The sequence below is a fragment of the Acyrthosiphon pisum genome, chromosome A2, assembly GCF_005508785.2.
Source record: "Acyrthosiphon pisum isolate AL4f chromosome A2, pea_aphid_22Mar2018_4r6ur, whole genome shotgun sequence".
NCBI lineage: Eukaryota > Metazoa > Arthropoda > Insecta > Hemiptera > Aphididae > Acyrthosiphon > Acyrthosiphon pisum.
The window spans coordinates 45,120,514-45,144,131 of NC_042495.1; the positions used below are offsets into that span (position 1 = coordinate 45,120,514).

General features: G+C 32.0%; 1 protein-coding gene across 23 annotated transcripts in view; it reads left to right on the top strand.

Moving 5' to 3' along the window:
* LOC100164103 (dystonin) overlaps nt 1-23,618 on the top strand; it is a 78,109-nt gene that overhangs the window by 50,988 nt on the left and 3,503 nt on the right. For 11 of the 23 annotated variants that reach the window (XM_016805242.2, XM_029490998.1, XM_016805248.2 and 8 more), the window contains 27 exons: nt 562-638; nt 725-1,964; nt 2,461-2,607; nt 2,681-3,705; nt 4,922-8,660; nt 8,735-9,061; nt 9,325-9,970; nt 10,060-11,582; nt 11,641-11,795; nt 11,931-11,942; nt 12,038-12,863; nt 12,959-13,182; nt 13,258-13,798; nt 13,901-14,098; nt 14,194-14,487; nt 14,566-14,849; nt 15,099-15,152; nt 16,234-16,311; nt 16,500-16,671; nt 16,755-16,872; nt 17,075-17,304; nt 17,437-17,554; nt 18,195-18,275; nt 19,363-19,502; nt 22,143-22,422; nt 23,083-23,245; nt 23,545-23,601. In XM_016805242.2, coding sequence (XP_016660731.1) covers nt 562-638; nt 725-1,964; nt 2,461-2,607; nt 2,681-3,705; nt 4,922-8,660; nt 8,735-9,061; nt 9,325-9,970; nt 10,060-11,582; nt 11,641-11,795; nt 11,931-11,942; nt 12,038-12,863; nt 12,959-13,182; nt 13,258-13,798; nt 13,901-14,098; nt 14,194-14,487; nt 14,566-14,849; nt 15,099-15,152; nt 16,234-16,311; nt 16,500-16,671; nt 16,755-16,872; nt 17,075-17,304; nt 17,437-17,554; nt 18,195-18,275; nt 19,363-19,502; nt 22,143-22,422; nt 23,083-23,245; nt 23,545-23,601 — 12,749 coding nt within the window. Of the gene's footprint in view, nt 1-561; nt 639-724; nt 1,965-2,460; nt 2,608-2,680; nt 3,706-4,921; nt 8,661-8,734; nt 9,062-9,324; nt 9,971-10,059; nt 11,583-11,640; nt 11,796-11,930; nt 11,943-12,037; nt 12,864-12,958; nt 13,183-13,257; nt 13,799-13,900; nt 14,099-14,193; nt 14,488-14,565; nt 14,850-15,098; nt 15,153-16,233; nt 16,312-16,499; nt 16,672-16,754; nt 16,873-17,074; nt 17,305-17,436; nt 17,555-18,194; nt 18,276-19,362; nt 19,503-21,188; nt 21,305-22,142; nt 22,423-23,082; nt 23,246-23,544; nt 23,602-23,618 lie in introns of all 23 variants that reach the window. The other 12 variants (XM_016805244.2, XM_016805252.2, XM_016805253.2 and 9 more) reach the window with 11 other exon arrangements.

Consider the following 23,618-nt stretch of genomic DNA (forward strand, 5'->3'; position numbering starts at 1 on the left):
AAAATTCCAACTACCTACTTACAATATTTTATTGAATGATGTTACAATAGTATACATTCATAGAATTTGATGATAAATATTAAAATTAAAATTTCATTCTATAAATATCAAAATTATTATATCTAATCATTATTATTCTGAGACACATACATTTTGAAGTTCGGCTCCCACATAACAATTGTAGTGTTATATAAATATACAAATGTTTGGTTAGCTTACAATGATATTTAAATAAAAATATTTACATTTGTAAATTTCAAAATAATACTACCTTGTTTTTACTTAGGTCAATTTAAATTTTTATTAATACATTCTGTTAATTATATACTCTTGTGTATGAAAACAAATATTTTGTTAAGTATAGTTGATTACACCTACACAGTAACACTCCTCTTGTCAATTATTTTGCACTTTTAGTTTTTACTACAAATAATTAAAAATGGTAGAGTATTGTTCCCTTGAAGTTATTAAGCAACATATAATTACTGTAAGATACCCAAGGTTTGGCTTTAACCTATCAATTTATCTATTAGAAATGATTAGTCTAAATAAATGTTGCAGGAATATGTGAAGACATTAGAGGCTAGGCCGTTGCGCACATTCAGAACTGAATTCAATATATATGATACCATTCCTGAGTTAGTACTTGATACTATATAGTCTTAGTATGTTTTCATAGTTGTATGATTAAAGTTGTGTTGTGTTTTTTTTTTTTTTATTCTAGTGTATCGACAAATGGTATAGACGAAACAATAACAGCTACAAATATTGATCATCAGTCATTTGCAATGGGTAATCAACATTCTACACAAACCGTCGAATTTAATGGTGATGCAGATATTCGTTCATTGCGTCGACGTATGGAAGAAGCCACTGGACTTGATGATGATATTATTAATGCTCCAGGAATTGTTCATCCCAAGACTGGCGAAATTTTAACAGTAGGCGAAGCAATTCGTTTACGAGTATTAGATGTACGAACTGGTCGTATTGCCACTCAACCAGATTCAAAATCTGGTTGGGTAAGTATTGAGCAAGCTGTTGAGAAAGGACTGGTGGACAAAGGTTTAGCAAACAAACTTTTGGGTCCGTGTGTTGTTGGTGATAATGGACCACAAATGACTTTGCTGGAAGCTATTCAAAAGGAATTAATGGATGCTGAACGAGGACCAGTTGAAAGGATAAAGGTAAAAAATGAAGAACATATTGCTGATTTTAGTGAAACTCTTAATTCGAGTGAGGTTAGGGGTGAGGTATTTCAAGTGTTAAATAAAAAAGTCACATTAAATGAAAAAGAAATTACTGTACTCGACGCCGTTCATCAAGGAAACTTAGATAAGATTAATCTGGCTGAAGATGAATTACAACTTTTAGCAAAACTTAATGGCCTCAAACCAAAAAGTGCATTGAAAGTCGTATTGACCAAAACATTAGACGCCTTGAAAATTAAAGAAGATCCTAGAACTGATTTGCCAACAGAAGGTTGGAGTTTATTTGAAGCAATTAAACAAAATTTATTTGATCCCGAATCTGGTGTTTTTATTATACCTGGTACTGACAGGTTAGTATCATTTAAAGAGTGCATTGATATGCGCATTATAAATCCAGATTCTGCTGTAGTAATTGATCCAACTAAGCCAAAAACATTATCATTAAAACAAGCACTGAGGAAAGATATTTTAGATGCCACTGGTCACTATCAAGGTAGTACAATGAAAGAAGCTATAGAAGGTAACTTTGTATATGATCCATCAGCAATTGAATATGTTTCTTCACCTGTTGAAACAGTTGAAATAAAAGGTGGAAAACGTAAAGTTGAACGGTCTAATAGTATGAGACCTCAGTTTTTTGTACAAGAATCAATAACAGAAGAAGAATTAGAAGATTTTATACATAATGAGAGTAGAAATGTACCATCTTTACCTGTATCACTACTAGAATCAAGCACCACAGGAATAACCTTGGTAACTTCAATGATGTAATGTTATGCCATGCATGGTGTATTGTGATTTAAAATTATATTAGTTGTTTTGTCAACAAACTTTTTTAATTAATTATTTATTAAGAGTATAGCTTTTTTTTTAAGTTTTCTTTTTTCATAGCTTTTGTGTTTGTGTTTTATTTTTCAGGACAACCAGATTATTTTTGAAAGCTATACATACCAGTTATTTTTTGCCTGTATAATATGCCTAACAAAATTATTTTTGTGATGTTATTGTAACAAATGTTGTATGTTGTTTTTTTTTGTAAAGGCTTATTTTAACTGATTTACAAATGAAAACAACAACACATGAAAACTAAAATTAGTTTTTAGATGTAATAAGCTTTTAATTTGTATGCATTAAAAATAATATTATATATGCTAAATTCATAATTGCACTAATTTTTTTTAAATTTTTACTTACCTATAGTTCTTCTTACTGATTTTTTTATAACATAAATTGAAATTTATTTTTATAGCAAGCCATGGCAGAAAAGTACAAACTGTGCGATGACACACTGTCAGAATACTTAAACTGGATTGGAGAAATTGAAGACAGAATTGCAAATCAAGATATAGCTCAAGAAGGTTTGGATCAACTACGTAATCAAATAAACATTTTAAAAGTATGGATATTTTAAATTTATACATTAATTTATCTTATATTCAATATAATATTTATGTACTTATATTTTTCAGCTGATTAAAGAAGAAATTGATTCTCAACTACGTCCTATTACAACATGTTTGGATCAAGTGCGTCATATAATTGCCACGGGTAGTGAATACTTGTCTAGAGAAGAAATAAATAATGTTGAGAAGAAAGGAAAATCTCTGAAATCTCGGTATGACCATGCAAATGAACGCACTGATAAACTGCTACGTCGCTTAGTCTCTGCTAAAGATGAACTGTCCAAGTTTAAATCTGAACTTACTACATTTACAACATGGATGGATAGAGCTCAGCGCACTCTTGATGAAAAAGAACGAGCATTAGCTAATATAAATAGACTTGCGGATACATCATCAACCGAATCCACAAGGGAGTTTGTGTCTGATGTAATTTCACACCAAGCAGATCTCCGCTTTATCACAATGGCAGCCCAAAAGTTTATTGATGAGTCTAAAGAATATCTTACCTGTTTAAATGATTTCAGAACGGGTTTACCTTCTCGACTTCATCATATCGAACCAGTATCATCACAAGATAGTGTGGTTAAAAATACAGTTATCAATGTCACTAATAATTATAGAGATTTATTAGCACGAGCTAATGCCTTGTCTGATAAATTAAGCGGACTTAACTCTAAACAGAGAGAATATAAGGATGCCTTGAACGCTGTTAAAGCTTGGCTTCGAGAAGCAGAACCAAGAGCTATTAAAATCATTAATGAACCAATTGGTGCCGATCCAAATGCTCTTGAAGATCAATTCAACCGAACAAAAACTTTGAATAATGAATTTTTGGGACAAGCTAGGCTTATTGAAAATGTCAAACAAGCTGCAGATGGCTTAATTAGATCACTTGAAGGCCAAAGTGGTATCAAAGAAATTGAGGCCATTCAAGGCCCAGTTAATGAATTGGAAGATAAGTACAGATCTTTATGTAATGGTTTAATTGACCGACTATCACAATTGGACACTGCATTAGTTCAATCACATGGTGTGCAGGATGCTTTAGATTCATTACTTCATTGGTTAAACGATGCTGAAGCCACATTAAAGTAAGTTTTTTCATTTTATTTAAGAGAACGTTACTTATGCATTTGTTGTCTTCGTCTTATGCAAATATGACAAACAAATTGTATCCACTAGTTTCAATAGTGTGTTGTGAGTTTTGATATTGGAGGGAATTGACTTATTATCAAACTTTTACATTATCTGTGATATATCATCGGCTTTTATTTAATATTTTAATATTCAAGGGAGATACTAGTATTTTTAATTTGTGATATTTTCATACTCTATATTGCTTAAATATTAAAATATTAAAAAAATCGCCGACGCTTAAATATAGATAAAGTTTTACCTAAAAACCTAAATGTTTGATAATAGGCTAATTCACTCTAACATCAAAGCTAACAGCACACTAATAAAACAAGTAAACAAAAATTTGTTATGTTGTACGTTTGTTAGATGGAGACAACAAATGTATTGGTAGAGTCCTCTTAAAATACCTAAATTATGATGCTAATATTCTCTAAATAACCTTAAAATATTCTCATTATATTCTCTTAAAAATTTAAAAAATATGCAAAAATATGCAAAAATATGCAAAAATAATCAATAAACATCATTATTTTCTTTAATATGTTTTTTTTCAACATTATTTTAATATAGAGGTATTAAATAATAATTAGGTATTGAAAGTTGTGTTTTAAATGGTATACTATTGCACTTTAGTAAGAGTTGGAAATTATAAAAAAAAAAAAATTGTAAATGTTCAAAAATGTTTTTCTGGGTACCGTAATATTAAAATTAAAAATAAATACAATTTTTTTCCCACAATTAACACGAAATATTTCAAAATATGCTAAATGGGTTAAATATTCTCTAACCCATGAAATATTCTCAAATATGCAAACAAAACTTTTTTCTACGCATTCAGAATTGAACGAATCGTCCACATTTTTACTCTCATAAGACTGCATAGACCCAGTAGTGATATGTAAAAACATATAAATCCGGTCTTTACTTATAACCCATCTTATCAATATTTAATTTCAATAACCAACCCATTTGTAATAAGCAATTCTTTAATTACCTATTACCTATTATAATAGTTCCTTATTTCCTCAAGTATATTACTTTTAATTAAAATTTTTTTTATGATTGTTAATCCATTAAAAAATGTTTTTAGTGATTATTCAAGTTAGCATTAATGACCAACATTTATTGGTAAAATTATTAACTTGTCTTAATGAAATAAAATTTTTATAGGAATATAACGAGACCAGTAAGTTTACACACAGATCGTCTATCTGAACAAATCCGAGAGTACAGATTGTTGCAGTCAGATATTGATACACATAGAGCAAGCGTTGACAGCGTCGCACATTCTACACAAGAGTTAATGATCAACTCAAGCAATCCTAGACTTACCAAAAAAATTGAGGTCAAGTTAAAAGATGTTACGACTCGTTTTGAAAAGCTCTTGGATAGGACTGCTAAACGAGGTGAATTATTAAATGACATCAACCAAATATTGTCATCATTTAATAGTCAAGCAGCAATGCTTGAACAATGGCTGGCAAATGCATTAGATAATTTCAACGATATGCCTGAAAGCAAGTTGGATGATTTAATTGCTCAAAGAGACTCTCAACGACAAGCATTAGATCAAACAATACGTGATGGAAAAACTCTCATTAACAATAAGGACGTAACCGACACTCCTCCTGTACGTGATCGTGTTAAAGGATTGGAAAACCAATGGAAAAATTTAAACCAATTATTAGAAGAAAAGCAGAGATTATCTAAAGCTAAAATAGAACAACTTCAAGCATATGAAAAATTGAGAGATCAAGTATTAATTTGGTTAAATAACACTGAGAAAAGAGTTAACCAATTAGAAAGTGTTGCTGTAGATATGAATATTATTAAAAATCAAATTGATGAACTGAAACCAATTTCTAAGGACCATCGTGATTACAGCATTACTATTGACAGACTTAATGACCTAGGGGTTACATTTTATGATTCTAACCTTACCAATTCTATGAGAAGACGTAGTTCAGTGTCTCCTACTAAACGCTATTCGTTGGACTCATTAAGAAAAACTTCTAGGGATTCTCCTAGAAGTTCTGTTGTAAGTTTCACATACAACAGAATTGAAGATGGTTTAGATGACAGCCCTGTGCAGCAAGAATTGAATGAGATTAATAACAGATATAATTTATTAGGTGTAAAAATATCAGACAGACAAAATGAATTAGATACTATTAGAGATGATGTGAGAAAGTTGGTTGAAAATATGAAAATATTAAACCAATTTTTAGATAGAACACAGAAATCATTACCAAAAGAGAGTATTCCTCTGACTAAAGAAGAGTCTGATAAAGCAGCAAAACAAGTCAGAGCTGTTCTTGAAGAAATGTATGAAAAACAATCTTTGTTAGATAGTACGAAATCTGGCGTAAATGATCTATTAAAAAAGAAACCAACTTCTCTGGGAGCTGATAGATTACATGATGACGTACAAAATGTTACAAGCCGTTGGAAGAACTTAAATGATATTTGTAAGAATCGCATTCAACTTCTTGAAGACTTGAAAGATTTCCATGACTCACATGACAATCTTTCCAACTGGTTAGGATCCAAAGAGCGTATGTTAAATGTCTTAGGTCCAATATCATCAGACTCTAGAATAGTACAAAGTCAAGTTCAGCAAATTCAAGTGTTGAGAGAAGAATTTAGAACTCAGCAACCTCAACTTACTCATTTAACATCTGTTGGTGAAAGCATACTCAATAGACTACCAGATCCAAACTCACCTGACGCTCAACGATTTTCTAATAAATTAACAGCAATTTTACAAAAATGGTCAGATTTACTTGGCAAATTGGAAGATAGAGCATCCAATCTTGGCGCAGCAGCTGATTCCACTCGAGAATTTGATGCAGGTCTCGCTCGTTTGACTGAAGCATTGCAAAATATTTCTGATCAATTAGATGATATTTCATATGATAAAGAACCAGAAGAGAGGCTTAGAAAAATACAAAACTTGGAAAGACAATTAGAAGGCCAAAGACCATTATTAGCTGATTTAGAAGATGCTGGCAATCATTTGTGTAATGTATTAGATGACCCGGCTTGTAAAGCAGATATCCAAGCAAAATTAGCTGCCATTAATCGTCAATATAACAACTTGCAAAAGAAATTGGACAATAAAAAAGCTGAAATTGAAGGATCATTGAAGGACGGTAGACAATTTGAAGCTACCTGTGCTTTGACACTTGGTTGGCTGTCTGATCAATTGGGCAGTCTCACAGAACGTCTATTAATATCTGCTGATAAAGATATATTACAACAACAAGTTTCTCAGTATGAGCCAATATACAAAGAAGTGTTACACAAAGAACATGAAGTAATTATGCTTTTGAATAAGGGTCGTGATATGTTATCACGAACTGGACAACGTAATGAATCTCGTAATTTGCAACGCGATTTAGACAAAATACAACAGAATTGGGACAAACTGCGCAAAGAAGCTGTAGACCGCCATAACAGACTGCAAACATGCATGGAGCATTGTAGAAAATATTATAGAGCCCAAGAATCCTTTACACCATGGTTGGCTCAAGCCGAAAATAAATTAGAACTTATTCGACCAAACAGCTTTAGTAAAAAAGATGTGGATAAACAATTAAGAGAATTGTCTGCTTTTAGAAATGAAGTCTGGAAACACTCTGGTGAGTTTGAGAATGTTAAAAACCTAGGAGAAACATTCCTTTCTTCTTGTGATGTGGATAAAGAACTTGTAAAACAAGAACTATCAACCATCAAAACTCGATGGGATAGATTGAACAATGAATTAATGGAAAAAACACAATGGTTAGAAGACATTTCAAGAAAGTTATCTGACTTTTCCGACAACCTTAGAGATTCTGAACACGCATTACAGCGTTGTGAAGATAAACTTACTTCTCACGATTCGGTTGGAGGTGCGGCGCGTGATCCAAAGCTGTTGGAGAGAATCAAAGCATTGCGTGAAGATGCTAAAAAATTAAGAAATCCATTGGTAAGTCTAAGGCAAACAGCTGGTGACTTGGCCTCAGAAGCTGTTCAAATGGGTGTTGGTGACTCATTAAAATTACAAGATGATGTTGACAATCTTATGGATAGATTAGACGATTTAGAAGGTAAATTGGACGATAGGTGTTCACAATTACTTTCAGCTTCGACTGCATTGGCACAATATGCAGATAAAGTCAAAGCTCTGGGTAAAAACTTGAATGACTTAGAAGCTGAATTTGACTCATTGAAGCCACCTGGTCGAGATATTAAAACTGTTACTGGACAATTAGATGAAGTAGACAAATTTATCAAGAAAATTGCAAGGGCTGGAGATGATGTTACAGTAATGCTTGAACTAGGTCAACGTTTGGAAGACTCTACTTCAATGCGTGATCAAGCTGAATCACTGACACGTTTATTAAACAAACTTGACGAACGAGCATCAAACAGACAAACTGATCTTGAAAATATTTTAGACAGACTACAAGCTTTCCAAAATAAGCACGATAATGTTGTTCAAGACATAGAACATGCAACTGATGAATTTAAGAGTTTGAAACCAATTGGATCTGAAGTGGAGGCAATTAAATTCCAACAACAAGAGTTTGGTTCTTTCAGAAAGAACACCATTGAGCCACTGATTTTGTCTGTCAATGAAGTTAATGGTGTAGGTCAAAGATTAATACAATCTGCAGCCAGGGGTGTAAACACTGGTATTTTAGAAAAAGATTTGGAAAAAATGAATGATAAGTGGAATGCACTCAAAGAAAAATTAAACGAGAGGGACAGACGTCTTGACTATGGGCTTTTACAATCTGGCAAGTTCCAAGACGCTTTGGATGGATTTGCTAAGTGGTTAGCTGATACAGAAGAATTAGTGTCTAATCAAAAACCACCTTCAGCTGATTACAAGGTCGTAAAAGCACAATTACAAGAACAAAAGGTAAATAATTATTTATTTTTTAATTGTTATTGGATTAGGTAATAATATGTTAAACTTAATTTAAAATTTTTCAGTTCTTAAAGAAAATGTTAGCCGACCGTCAAAATTCATTGTCATCAATATTTGATATGGGTAATGAAGTTGCGGCTAATGTAGATCCTAGAGAACGTAAGGAAATTGAAATACAATTGAAAGAATTATCTCAACGTTTTGATAATTTGGATCGTGGTGCTACAAAACGCATGGATGATTTGCAAAAAGCTATGGTTGTGGCTAAAGAGTTCTTAGAAAAAATTACGCCGCTCTTGGAATGGTTGGATAAAAGCGAGAAAAAAATTAAGGACATGGAACTAATTCCTACAGATGAAGAAAAAATACAACAGAGGATTAAAGAACATAGTGTAAGTAAAATTAAAAATTAATTTTATTATTATTCCCATTATTAAATAAAAATTTAGTATTGTATATTATTATATGTATTTTAATAATTTTATACATAATTTGTTGGTTTAAAGTACGTATGTTGTTTAATGCTCTATTATTTTTATATCAAATAAGTAATTTATACTTTTATGCTATTGAGATATTATGATTTCTAATAATGATAACTTTATTTTTTACAATTTTCCCACTTTAACCTATCCATATTTATTTTTTGTTTTAGAAATTGCACAATGAAATTTTATCTAAAAATCCTGAGTTCCATGATCTTACCGAAGTAGCTAGTACATTAATGGCTTTGGTTGGTGAAGAGGAAGCATCTGGTGTAGCGGATCGTATCCAAGAAACAGCTGATCGTTATGCTACACTTGTAAATACCTCAGATAAAGTGGGACAATTGTTACAAGACTCTCGTGCTGGTTTAAGACATCTGGTATTAACTTATCAAGATTTGCAAGCATGGATGGAAGGCATGGAGAAACGTTTAGGCAAATACAAAGTACTACCTGTGCATACAGATAAACTAGTGGAACAAATGGAGGATATTGCGGATCTATGTGAAGAAATATCGAACCACCAATCAGATGTTGATGGAACCGTAGATGCAGGCATGGAGCTTATGAAACACATAACCAGTGATGAAGCCATTCAATTAAAAGATAAGTTAGACGTATTGCAGAGACGTTTCAATGACTTGGTCACTGCTGGCACTGATTTATTAAAGAATGCCGAAAGCATGTTGCCACTTGTACAGCAATTCCATAATGCTCATAAACGTTTGGGTGATTGGATGTTATCAGCTGAATCACAATTACAAACCGCAGAACCCAAAGAAGAAGACATACATAATTTAGAACTTGATATTCAAGGTATATAGAAATACTGCAGTACATAATATTTTTTTTTTTCAAAACAAAATTAATACATTTATATAATAATAAACTATTTTGTTTTTCAGAATTCCGTCCAGTTTTAGAAAACATTAATCAAATAGGACCACAATTGTGTCAAATGTCTCCTGGTGAAGGTGCTTCAACTATTGAAGGCCTTGTTACAAGAGATAATCGAAGATTTGACGCTATTGCTGAACAAATTCAAAGAAAAGCTGAACGTATTCATTTGTCTAAACAACGATCACTTGAAGTCATTGGTGATATGGATGACCTGTTAGATTGGTTCCGTGAAGTAGATAACCAATTAAGAGACGCAGAACCTCCAAGTAGTGAAGTGGATATTATTCGTGTACAACTTAAAGAACACAAGGCACTTAACGATGACATATCGAGTCAAAAAGGACGTGGTAGAGATGTATTGTCTATGGCCAAGAAAGTTTTACGAGAAGTTACACAAAGCAATGACACAAGTCTCATGCGTGAAAAAATGGAAGACCTTCGGGAAGTTATGGAACATGTGTCATCATTAAGTGCTGAACGTTTGAGTATACTTGAACAAGCTCTACCTCTTGCTCAACATTTCCAAGAATCACACTTTGATTTATCTGGTTGGTTAGATGATATGGAGAGACAAGTATCAATGTTAGCTATGCCTGCTTTGAGACCTGAACTTATTGCCCAGCAACAAGATAAAAATGAAATGTTTGTACAGTCTATTGCCGAACATAAACCACTTGTGGATAAACTTAATAAGACTGGTGAAGCCTTAATCAGACTATGTAACGAAGATGAGGGGATGAAAATCCAATACATTATAGACAGTGATAATTCCCGGTATGCAGCACTAAGATCTGAACTTAGGCAAAGGCAACAAGCTCTGGAAAAAGCATTACAAGAAACGAGTCAATTTAGTGATAAATTGGAAGGCATGTTAAGAGCATTGCAAAATACTGCCGAACAAGTATCTGGTGCTGAACCTATATCTGCTCATCCTCCCAAAATTCGTGACCAACAAGATGAAAACGACGCTGTTGTTGAAGATTTACATAAGCGTGCTGATGCATTCCAAGCAGTGAAAAGAGCAGCTAATGATGTTATTAATAAGGCTCCGAATTCCTCGGACCCCGCAGTCAAAGACATAAAACGTAAATTAGATCGATTGAACAGTTTGTGGAATGAAGTCCAAGAAGCGACTAATGATCGTGGGCGTAGTCTTGAAGAAGCCCTCATACTAGCTGAGAGATTCTGGGAAGAATTACAGAATGTGATGGGTACACTAAAAAATTTACAAGATTCATTACACTCGCAAGATGCACCAGCTGTAGAACCAGCTATATTGAAACAACAAAAAGCTGCTTTAAAAGAAATTAAAGCAGAAATTGATCAGACCAAACCTGAAGTAGACCAGTGCCGTGCAAGTGGTAAACAATTAATGAAAGTTTGTGGAGATCCTGATAAGCCCGAAGTTAAGAAACATATTGAAGACTTAGATAATGCTTGGGAAACTGTAACTGCATTGTTTGCTAAACGTGAAGAAAATTTGATACAAGCTATGGAAAAATCTATGGAATTCCATGAAACCTTACAAGTATGAATAATTAATACAAATTTTAATGTTAATCGTAATTAATATAAATTATTTTTAGGATTTGCTCAAATTTTTGGATGGAGCAGAACGCAGATTTGCCAATTTAGGTGCATTGGGAACAGACATCAAAGTTGTTAAAAATCAAATTGGTGAACTTAAGAACTTTAAATCTGATATTGATCCTCAAATGGTTAAAGTAGAAGCTTTGAACAGGTAATTACAGTTATATAATATTAATAAATAATGATTATTATTCATTAGTACTGGGTCAGGTCGTTAAGTATTTATTGTGTTTAATCACTTTTGTATGTTTTTCTACGGCTTACAATGGATTTAATTATTTTACAGAAGTGTTACTAGGTAATAGTTATAAATTAATTTAGATGAAACCACTTCAATTTTAGTTTAAAATAATATATTGCGTATTCTTATATTTTATTTCTTGTACATAATAGGCAAGCCCAAGAACTTACGGAAAGAACTACAGTTGAACAGGCAGCTGCTCTCAAACAACCATTAACTGAAGTTAACCGTAGATGGGAAAATCTATTGAAGGGTATTGTAGAACGACAGCGTCAATTAGAAAACAGTCTTTTACAATTAGGCCAATTCCATCATGCATTGGCAGAACTTCTTGCTTGGATTGATGGTACTAATAAAACATTAGACAAAGATTTGAAACCTGTTGCTGGTGATTCCCAGTTATTAGAAGTTGAACTTGCTAAGCTCAAAGTATTGGTGAATGACATTCATGCCCATCAGTCGAGTGTTGACACTTTGAATGATGCTGGTCGACAACTGATTGAAAATGGAAAAGGATCAGCTGAAGCTAACTCCACTCAAGATAAACTAAATGTTCTGAACAAAAGCTGGAGAGACTTATTACAAAAAGCGGCAGATCGGCAATTAGAATTAGAAGACGCGCTGCAAGAAGCCCAAAGGTTTGCCGTAGAAATACAGGACCTGCTTTCATGGCTAGGTGAAGTTGATGGTGTAATAGCGACATCAAAACCAGTTGGTGGCTTACCTGAAACAGCTAGTGAACAATTGGAACGTTTCATGGAAGTATATGACGAACTAGAATCGAATAGACCAAAAGTGGAGACAGTTTTGGCTCAAGGACAAGAATATTTGAAAAAATCACCAAATTCTGGAAATCTGCAGCAAAACTTGAAGACCCTAAAACAGCGGTGGGATAGTGTGACCGCCAGAGCTAATGATAAAAAAATCAAATTGGAAATTGCACTTAAAGAAGCTACCGAATTCCATAATGCTTTACAGGTACCTATGTTTGATATATATATATATATATTTAATAATATATTATATAATATAATATTGTTTTATAATTATTTTTTCTATATTATAATTTTTAGGCATTTGTTGATTGGCTTACTGATGCTGAAAAAACATTATCTAACTTGAAACCGGTTTCTCGTATTCTGGCCACCATTTTAACACAGATTGAAGATCATAAGACTTTCCAAAAAGATGTAAGCTCCCATCGGGAGATAATGCTTCATTTGGACAAGAAAGGAACTCATCTGAAGTACTTTTCACAGAAACAAGATGTCATACTCATTAAAAACTTATTAATCAGGTAAAATTAATATTATTTAATATTAATGTTATCCATTCAAATAATTTTTGTTTAAATTATTGTTTGTATTTTTAGTGTACAACATCGTTTTGAACGTGTTGTGTCAAAAAGTGCTGAAAGAACTCGTGCACTTGATCATGGGTATAAAGAAGCCCGCGAGTTCAACGAAGCATGGTCAAGCCTAATGGATTGGTTGGCCACTGCAGAGAAGAACCTGGATGAGTTAACCCAAGATGCTAGTGTAGGTAATGATCCAGAGCGTATTAAACAACGTTTAGCCAAACACAGAGATGTACAACAAGCCTTAAGTGGAAAGCAAGCAACATATGACTCTACTATGAGAATGGGCAAAGCATTAAAAGAAAAAGCTCCTAAGAGTGATGAACAGCCCTTGAACAAAATGATCAATGAATTAAAAGAAAAGTGGAATATGGTATGCACTAAATCTGTAGACAGACAGAGAAAGTTGGAAGAAGCTTTGTTATACTGTGGACAGTTTAAAGATGCTATGGAAGCTCTTTTGGAATGGTTACGTAAAACTGAGAAAAGACTAACAGATGATGGGCCAGTGCACGGAGATTTGGATACAGTAATGGCTTTAGTTGAACAGCATAAGGTAAATAATTTAATTTATGTTTAATTTTATTAACATTTTAATGCTATGGATAACATTGCATTCAGCTAAGTGTATATTATTTATGTAAATATTTTTCATTAGACATTTGAAGAAACATTATCTAAGCGTTACGAACAAATGAAAACTGTACGACAGACTGGTAAAGATCTAATGTCCAAGGCTAATAATGCTGACCGTGCTGTGATTCAAAATCAATTGGATGATTTAGAAGGCCTGTGGAATCGCACTAGCCAACTGTGCGAAAAACGAACCGAACGACTTGAAGATGCTTTAAGACAAGTAATAAAAATACATATTAGAAACAAATTAAAATATATTAATGTTAAAAAAATTATAGATTGTTAATCAACTCAAATTGTTTATAATTTGTTTAGGCGGAACAGTTACATAAATCTGTACATTTACTGTTAGAATGGTTATCTGACGCAGAGATGAAATTAAGGTTCATTGGACCATTACCAGATAACGAACAAGAAACAAGAAACCAGTTGAATGAGCATAGGAAGTTCATTGAAGAAATGTCTGATAAAGAACATGAAAAAGATTCTACTGTTACTTTAGCACAAAGAATTTTAGAAAAGGCTCATCCAGACGCAGTTGGCGTAATCAAGCATTGGATAACCATAATTCAGTCTAGGTGGGAAGAAGTTTGGACTTGGGCTAAACAGGTAAAATAACATTCTTATCAAAACTTGTGTGGCTAATAACTGTTTTTACTGTTCTTAATTAATAATTTGTTATTGTAGCGTGAGCAAAGGCTAGTCGAACACCTACAGTCTCTTCAGGACTTGGACTCATTGCTAGAAGAATTATTCTCCTGGTTGACCAGATTAGAAAACAGATTATTGGATCTTGAATCTGAACCTCTACCCGACAGTGTAGAAGTGGTTGAAAAACTGATTGAAGAACATCGTGAATTCATGGAAAGCACCTCTAAAAGACAAACTGAAGTGGACACTGTGTGCAAAGTTAAACAACCTACAGCTCCAGTGGGTAGAAAACCATCAGCTAAGAAAATTTCTGCTATCAGGTTTGCTAAATCAGAATTCGATAATGTACATTTTTAATATATTTAATAATTATGGAATTATTTTAATTTAAAATAAACAAAAACCAACCATATTTAAACCTTATTTATGGTTTATTATCAGTTGCATGTTTGTATACTTAGAGCTTATTGTGTTATAGAAATATTTTCATTTTATGTTCGCTTTATATAAATATTGACACAATATTGCACGCTTAATATTTATAAGATTGCACTTTTGCACATTTTCAGCCGAGAGGACTTGGCTGGCAGTTCACATGATCTAAGTGATCAACGCAGACAAAGGTTGGTATAAAATTCACAATGCACATACATATTTTTGTAATTTTATTGATACTTATACAGTGGGTGGTTAAATGTTGATGTTACTATATTTTTGAATTTAGTGATCGGGTTAATCACATTATTGCATGTTGTTTACCACAGTTAGGTAGTCAATTTTAAATTTTTCTGTGAGCAAAAAAATAAAATAATAACAATAAAACTATTAAAAATTATAAATATTAATATTAATAGAGACATAGAAGACAAATACTGACCTATTAAATGACCACTTAAAGGAAAAACGTGATTCTCTCATTGTCATACATTAAGATCATTCTTTTACCATAAAAATAATATAAAAACAATTGAATGCGTTCAATACATCTTATTTTCAATTTATCTGCATCAATCATCAGTTTTACCAGAATATTTTATTTTATATTTTTTTGAATACCCAGAAATAAAGCAGAGTAAATTAAATTATTGTTTTTGATATATTTTAAATTTATCTTTATTTTTTATTTTTTTTATTAATATTGATTAATGATTTTATGCGTGTTTTTCTAGTATGTTAAATATAGTTTTACTTTTATTTTTATCAACTTTCTCTTGTAGACATCTACTTAATTGCTTACTATTATTTTAATTTAATTTTTACTATTACTAGTTACAAAAATTTTTATAATTCATGGAGTTATTTATTTATAATAGCATATTTCTCTATGGTCAAAATGTATATACATTTTTAAGTATTATCCATTGTAAATTGTAATTATATTTATTAAATTTACTTGTAATTTCACATTTTCTAAAGATAACAGAACTTATTGAGGTTTATGTTGTTGTTTAGTATAAATATTTTAAAAAAATACTTATTAACATTATTGGTATTGATAATTTTTAATTTTGCTTTTACCATTTGGGTTGGTTGAAAAATAAGAACACATTAATATAAAACAAGGTTATCATTTTAAATTTTAAATCTCACTGACAAACCTATGTGCATTATATTTATGCATTTTATTTTATTGATGTGATTTTCTTGAGTTTGATAATTGCATCAATAATTAATATTTTGTTGTTTTATTTTTCGTATTTTTAGTCGGGGTAGTCAAATCATACGAGATAAGTCCATGGATCATTTGCCACATATTGGACCTCGATTCCCAGCTAAAGGAAGGTAAGCTAGAAAATATCTATACTTTAATATAAAATATTTTATATATTATATACGTATTATAATGTACCATATTTTATTCTTCTGTTCTGTACTCTTTGTAACATGTAGAATGCCTAGTTGTGTCGTGTTTTTGGTGTAGATTAATTTTCGTTTTCACATAATATTTTTGATTTTAATTTTTCTTGTAGCAAAGTGGAAGAGCCGCTGTTACGCAATTCGCGTTGCCGACAGCTTTGGGACAAATGGCACACTGTGTGGCTGATGGCATGGGAACGTCAGCGTCGTTTGCAGGAACGTCTGAACTATTTGAGAGAAGTCGAGAAAGTAAGGAATTTCTCTTGGGATCTGTGGAGGAAACGAGTACGTAAATATTAAAATAAATAAAAAAAAACAGTTGTATGCCCTGATTTTGTGTTTTAATTGCGTTTGATTTCCGTTTAAAGTTCCTGAAGTTCATGAACCACAAGAAATCCCGGCTCACTGACTTATTCAGGAAAATGGACAAGAACAATGATGGTCTCATTCCGAGAGATGACTTCATCGACGGAATCATGAAAACTAGTGAGTTAAAAATCGATAATTTACACACTATTACACTGTACAGTATGTATTTTAGATAATGTTTGGGGTCAAAAATAAAATATTATGGTTTGATTTTTCAATAAGTTTCGGATAACGGGAAGAGCCCGCGAGGCTGTGAATCTGGAGGGCGAGATTATTATAATGTGCTAATTATTGTCTTAAATATGTGATTTTTTAACAGAATTTGACACAAGTAAATTGGAAATGAACGCCGTGGCTGACATGTTTGATCATGATAAACTTGGTCTGATCGACTGGAAAGAATTCATAGCCGCGTTGCGACCCGACTGGGAGGAAAAGAAACCAGACACCGAATCCGAGAAGATACACGACGAGGTTAAGAGGCTGGTAATGCTGTGTACTTGCCGGCAGAAGTTCAGGGTGTTCCAAGTTGGAGAAGGAAAATACCGGGTACGGGGTGTATAATAACGTATTGAGGGATTTTGGGGTTTATGACGTCATTATTATTATTATGCAATTATAATAATTATCGGATTTGTGCTGCGATGATTGACGTTTTTCGTTTTGATTTTCCACATATAGTTCGGTGATAGTCAGAAACTACGTCTAGTTCGCATATTGAGGTCGACCGTCATGGTACGTGTCGGCGGCGGTTGGGTCGCTCTCGACGAATTTTTGGTTAAGAACGATCCGTGCAGAGGTGAGTAATTCGTTAACAGTATTATCGGCAAACATTCTAAATACATTATAAATAAATATATATATATATAATAGTAATTCGATTAATCTTTAACCGATGGTCGGGTAAATTTTGGATAAATAAATAATATATATTATATATATATTAATAATAACTAATTAATAAGTTAATTTTACTGTTATTTTAGTATCTCTTAACCGGTGCCTCGTTAGTACAAGGGTAAACATAATATACATACCATACACGCGGTTAACAAACAGAAAAGAATATATTAAATAACATCAATATATAAATACATATTATATTAATAATTATTAAAAACAAACTCTTGAGAAAGTAAAAAGAACTTAAACGAGTGTATATTCTATACATACTAACTCAAACGCATGTGTACATTATACATATATAATATACTATTATATATATTACATTAACATTGAATATGATTTTAGTTTCTGAAGTACGTAATTTACATAATATTATGACACTGTTGTTTCTCATATTTTATTTGTTCAATTTTGATTTTGTCCTTATCCACCGTTTCCTATATTCACGATTTTTGTTTTGTTTTGTTTTTGGTTTTCAATATTATTCTTTCTTTTCCGTTTTGATTTTGATTTCTTTTTTTGGTTGAGTCTAGTCGAAATGCTGCCGATGCCCAACCCATTCGTGCCTGAAGAACACGAACCGTGGTGTCCTTACAGCCTAGTCCAATTGAATTGTATGATCGCTATGTCATTACATATTTTTGAACCCTTTTTTTTCGATGCACGTGGTTTTTTATGGTTTTCTTATTTTTGCGTTTTGTTGTTTTGTATTTCTCAATGGTACACTGCGCCGCGTACCGTAAGCCTTCTTCAACTGTCAAAAAGGTATATTATTACATGGTCGATGTCAGTTTTATATTATTTTAAAAACTTAATCAAGCACTCGCGTAACGCATTTAGAAATTAGAATACGTTTTTCGTAGAGATTGCAGGTATAGCATCGATTTACATAGTTTGCTACACTAAATATGATGTTATACATGTAATATAGTTTTTGTAACACGTATTTCGCGCATGCGTATCGCACGTATGCATATGTAGCGAGTTCGCAGCCGCCTCATCCTATAAGTCCTGAAATCCTTGCACTCTTGCTCTCATAAGTGAAACTATTTACTGTACTCTATATATACGTATGTATAAAAATTTCGATCGGCATGCACAAAATACAAATTTCACAACTGATGAAATATATATATAGATGTTATTGCTAAATGCAAAAATATAATAAGGTTCATTTAACATTTATATGTATATAGTATATCAATATTCAATACGCGTAAACAAATATATATATAAAGGCCACGAATTCGATAGTTTCGCCTATGCACGTATCCTGCGGTCTATCATTATTTTAGTACATACCACAAGCATGCTAATAGTAAGTTTATTATACATATTACGTATAATATATTATTATACGCGCTGAATGTCTAACCTGGCGTGAGGACACTAATCCGGTTTGGCTTCATATAACTATATAATATACTATATAGTATATATTTAAAATAATATATTATACTTTAGTTGTACTAATAATGTTTTTTTTTTTTTTTTTGGATTTTTTAATTTATATTTAATTAAATTTGATTTTAATTATTATTATTTTAACACATTAACGTTTTTATTTTGTTTGTTTTTTTTCACTATTTTAATATTGTGATGTGTTTGTTTATTTTGTTTGTTTTTGTTTTGTTTTGTTTTTTTTTTTTAACAATTTTATCCTTCTCATCACACCTTTTCATTTCCTTTACGCACTCACAGCCAAAGGACGCACAAACATCGAACTCCGTGAGCAGTTCATACTGGCCGATGGCGTATCACAGAGCATGTCTGCATTCAAACCGAAACACAACGCGCAACAACAACAGCGGTCTGGTTCTACTGCCGGTCCGATCACCAAGGTAAAATGACTAACATATCCGTCAAATAACTTACGTGTATATTATTATATAATATATACTATTTTGTTATTATATATCCAAGTAAGAAAGCACGGACTGTACCTTAATATATATTTTATAAACACTGTTTTTTGGCCGTATCGTCGTTGCATCGTGCAGTAACTATAATGTGTGCAGTGAAATATTGGCTTTTTTTTTACTTATATTTTTTGCTCGCTGCTGCTATTTTTTTTTTTAGTTTTCTGAGTGCGTAGTAGTTAGTTATATATAAGCGTGACTTAGATACTTACGTATCATCTGAACTACATGGATCGATCGAGAATTTTCCATTTACACGTACATAATATTATTATACGTAGGTATAGGCATTCATTAAATTATTAAATATACAGTACAATCAATGGTACTCTATAAGTACCTATTAATTTATTGGTCCACCAGTTAGCAAATTGTTGTATAGTAATTTACTAATGAAATATTAAGGTGTATTTTTATTATATTTTAATATATTATTAAATGTCTATATAATGTCATTCAACACTATTATTTGAAAAAATTTATATATTATAAAATAAATGCATAATATAGGTAATAATCATAAATATAAATAATTTAAAATAAGTATTGTTCTTTAGAAGTGAAAAAAATGTTTAATGTTTCAAAATCAAATCAAATTGGTTTGAATTTATGTGATTTTGCTGCAATATAATTCTGCCAAATAGTATTCAATATGTGGTCGAATGAGGTTTGTGGACTTAGTTACGCCACTTCACTAATCCCCATAATATTTGATATTTCTACATTTTTTTGTGCCAGGATCAACCACCTTATTCGTATACTAACTTTCATCAATTCCATCAATGAGATAATTAAAGAGACTATATGATTACAAGTTCTTAAATAAGTTTTAGTATGAAATTTCGATATATTAAAAAATAAAGACCCAACTCACCTGCTCAATAGTCCATAGAATTATTATCTTCTTAGAGATTCAAGTAATCAGGCAGATGCGTGGATAGTAAAAAAAAACTTGTTATTATCCATAAAAATAGTAAATTTGCAAAAAATTGGGACATTAAAAAACTGCAAACAGAAAAGGTTATATTATAAAAGATAATTTAGTTTTGAATCATCTATTCAGAAAGAATATATAAGTTATCTGCAGATCTTACACCATACATCTTTACACACTATTTTATTAGTAAATTAATATATCCATATATGAAAAAATAGAGGTAGTCCAAAGAAAATACGTATGTACTTATATAATAGCCCGGTCATTTTTCGAACGAACCATGTAGTACGGATAATACGTAAGTTCCGTATAAGTTATGTTATTACACACACAGATATATATATACATATTTGGCGTGAGCTCTACTTCTAAACTGTCGGCTTGTGGTTTGTATTGAGTGCATATTTTTTGTATACTACAAATATATATAGCGAGGTGTGATATAATATTATTTATGAATAAGTTCTCAAGGGTTATTTTAATAAAAAAAAACTGACGATTTCCTTCTGCATATTGTGATCGTATATTTGTCAATCGTATCATAATAACATCTAATTATTATTAAATATACGAGATGATACTCTTTGGCTACGTCGAGGCACTTCGGGGAGAGCATGATGAGAATGTGTCGATGATCGATAGTAAATATATGTGTTTTAAAAATTAAACAGCCGAAGAGTTTATGAGAGAGTTGATGCCAATATTCGAGAGTTTAAGACAACGAGAGTCCTTGCCGTGTTCGTATCCTCTTGCGATGGGCCCAAGCAGGCAAATCAACACTTTTTGGGTAAATTGTCAAAAAAAAGGAAAAAACTGCACTCTAGCGTTTTTTCAATTTTTTTTTTGTTTTATTTTTATTAATATTTATTTTGGTGCTATTAGGCGGCGGTGGCGGCCTTCATCGATGTTATATTAATTATTGTTATATAATTGTTTCGGTGTTGTTCGGTGGTGTATAGTCGCGGAGAAGCAAACCAATAATCACTAGATATGCGATAATCATCATTGGTCAAAAGTATAAATTCGTAAAAAATTAACGGTAGAAAAATACGCTAAGACAGTCAATTAATTTTGAGTTTATTAATTATTTTGACAAAATCTTTTAAAAATCTAAAAATTATTGTCTTAGCATTTAAACGTGTCAATGAATTCTACGTACATTTATACGTAGTGTTTTTTTATGGAATATAAAATTATTCTTATACCATTTTATAAAAAAAATCGTAACATGCAGCGTATTTTAATAGGTCGCTTATAAAATAATATGTATTTTTATTAGATCCAAGCGATTTGCACCATTTATAGGAAGAAGTGAGAAGATGATCAAAAACTAGTGGCAAACTTTTCATGAATACCTATATATTTTATTGATGACGCCCGTCACGCCACTGATCAGTATAATTGTATATAGTTTTATCGCCACCGCCGCTATACGTACCTTTCTATATTATAAATATAATAATATTTTATCGTAATATTATTTACTATAATAATTATATGTATACACATTATTATTGTTTTCATTATTATTATTATTATTACTACTATCTTAATTTTTATATTCGATGAGTCGTCGTGTGCTGTGTTCGTGGTTTTTTTTAACGCTGGAAATGTGTGTATATCAGGTGCGTGAACGGAGTTCCAGGAGCGTACCGATGGGCAAGATGGGTGTGAATCGCACAGCTGGCACTCCAGATTCGCTTAGTGACAACGAATCATCGCCGAACTCAAGGACTTCAGTCGTCCGAAAACCGTCCACGCCGACTGTCAGGAAGTCAAACGTCGGACTCACTGGAAGTCTTCCGGCCAGCCGACCGGCTAGCAGACCAGCTAGCAGGCCGCAGAGTCGACCGGGAAGCAAGCCACCCAGCCGTCACGGATCCAACCTGTCTCTGGACAGTACCGGTGATTGTTTATTTACTATTATATTTCGTTATAAAATTATACTTGTACTTGTATATTACATAATTTATATGATGCGCAAGGTGGTTCTACTTAACCAGTTACGAATACTTCATCTATCCAAAAAGAAAACTAAATATTTACCCTTCTTAGACTTTTTTTCCTTGTGTTACCGTAACTAACCGTGGGTGAAATAGTACTTATGGGCATGTGTATAGTTCTTTTTCGTTTTTACTAGCTCACGATAAGCGTTGTATAGTATTGTAATATTATACTTAACGGAGGCAATTTTTCTATAGTGAATAATTTCGTATGTTTCTGATAACTTAGGTTCCTAAGTATATAAATTAACAATGCATTACGTAATTTAAATTATCATTACACGGCGTTTTAGATAGGCTATTTAGGTACACCAATGTCGTGTGCCCATTTGTCCATTATTTCAATATATAAATGTGTACTATCTATTGTGTTTAAAGTTTTTGTGATCGAAGTGATGCGTGAAAACCATATTTATTATTATTATTTGTTAATTAACACCTTTGTTACATATTATAAAATATGTGATTATATAAGTTATTGCTATATATCATAATATACATTATACAGTACGTAATAAATATATAGTTCTATAATAAAACGTGTACATTCATCGTGATTTAGATTCGACTACGCCAAGTCGGATACCAAGACTTACGCCCGGCAAGACGCCTTCTTCGACGTCCGCCACTCGCAAGTCTACGCTCAACGGACAGACCAACACTACCGGCAGGGGAGTGCGCTCGCCGTCAGCGCTGACCAGCCAATCCCCGTCATCGTCTTCCAGGTAATATATACATATATATTTATAATAATAAATATTTATTCTATATTTTAATACATATCGTTCAGTTATATGATAGCTCTTCTGAAAATATTTTTTGTTTATATTTTTTTCGGAAACGAACACATTTTTCAAAAATATTTAATACATAACTATGAATTATATAATATTAATTATTAGTTATTACGATAATTTAGCATTCATTGATATCATCATCATAATAATTATTAACTTTTTCATAATATTATTAACTCGCCTAACTCTCACTAACCATGTTACTGTTATTTATCCATTTCATGCAGGTCCCTGTCAATGCACAGGTCGTCGAGTATACCTACGTTGTCTAATTCAAGCTCTAGGTAACTAACATTTTTAA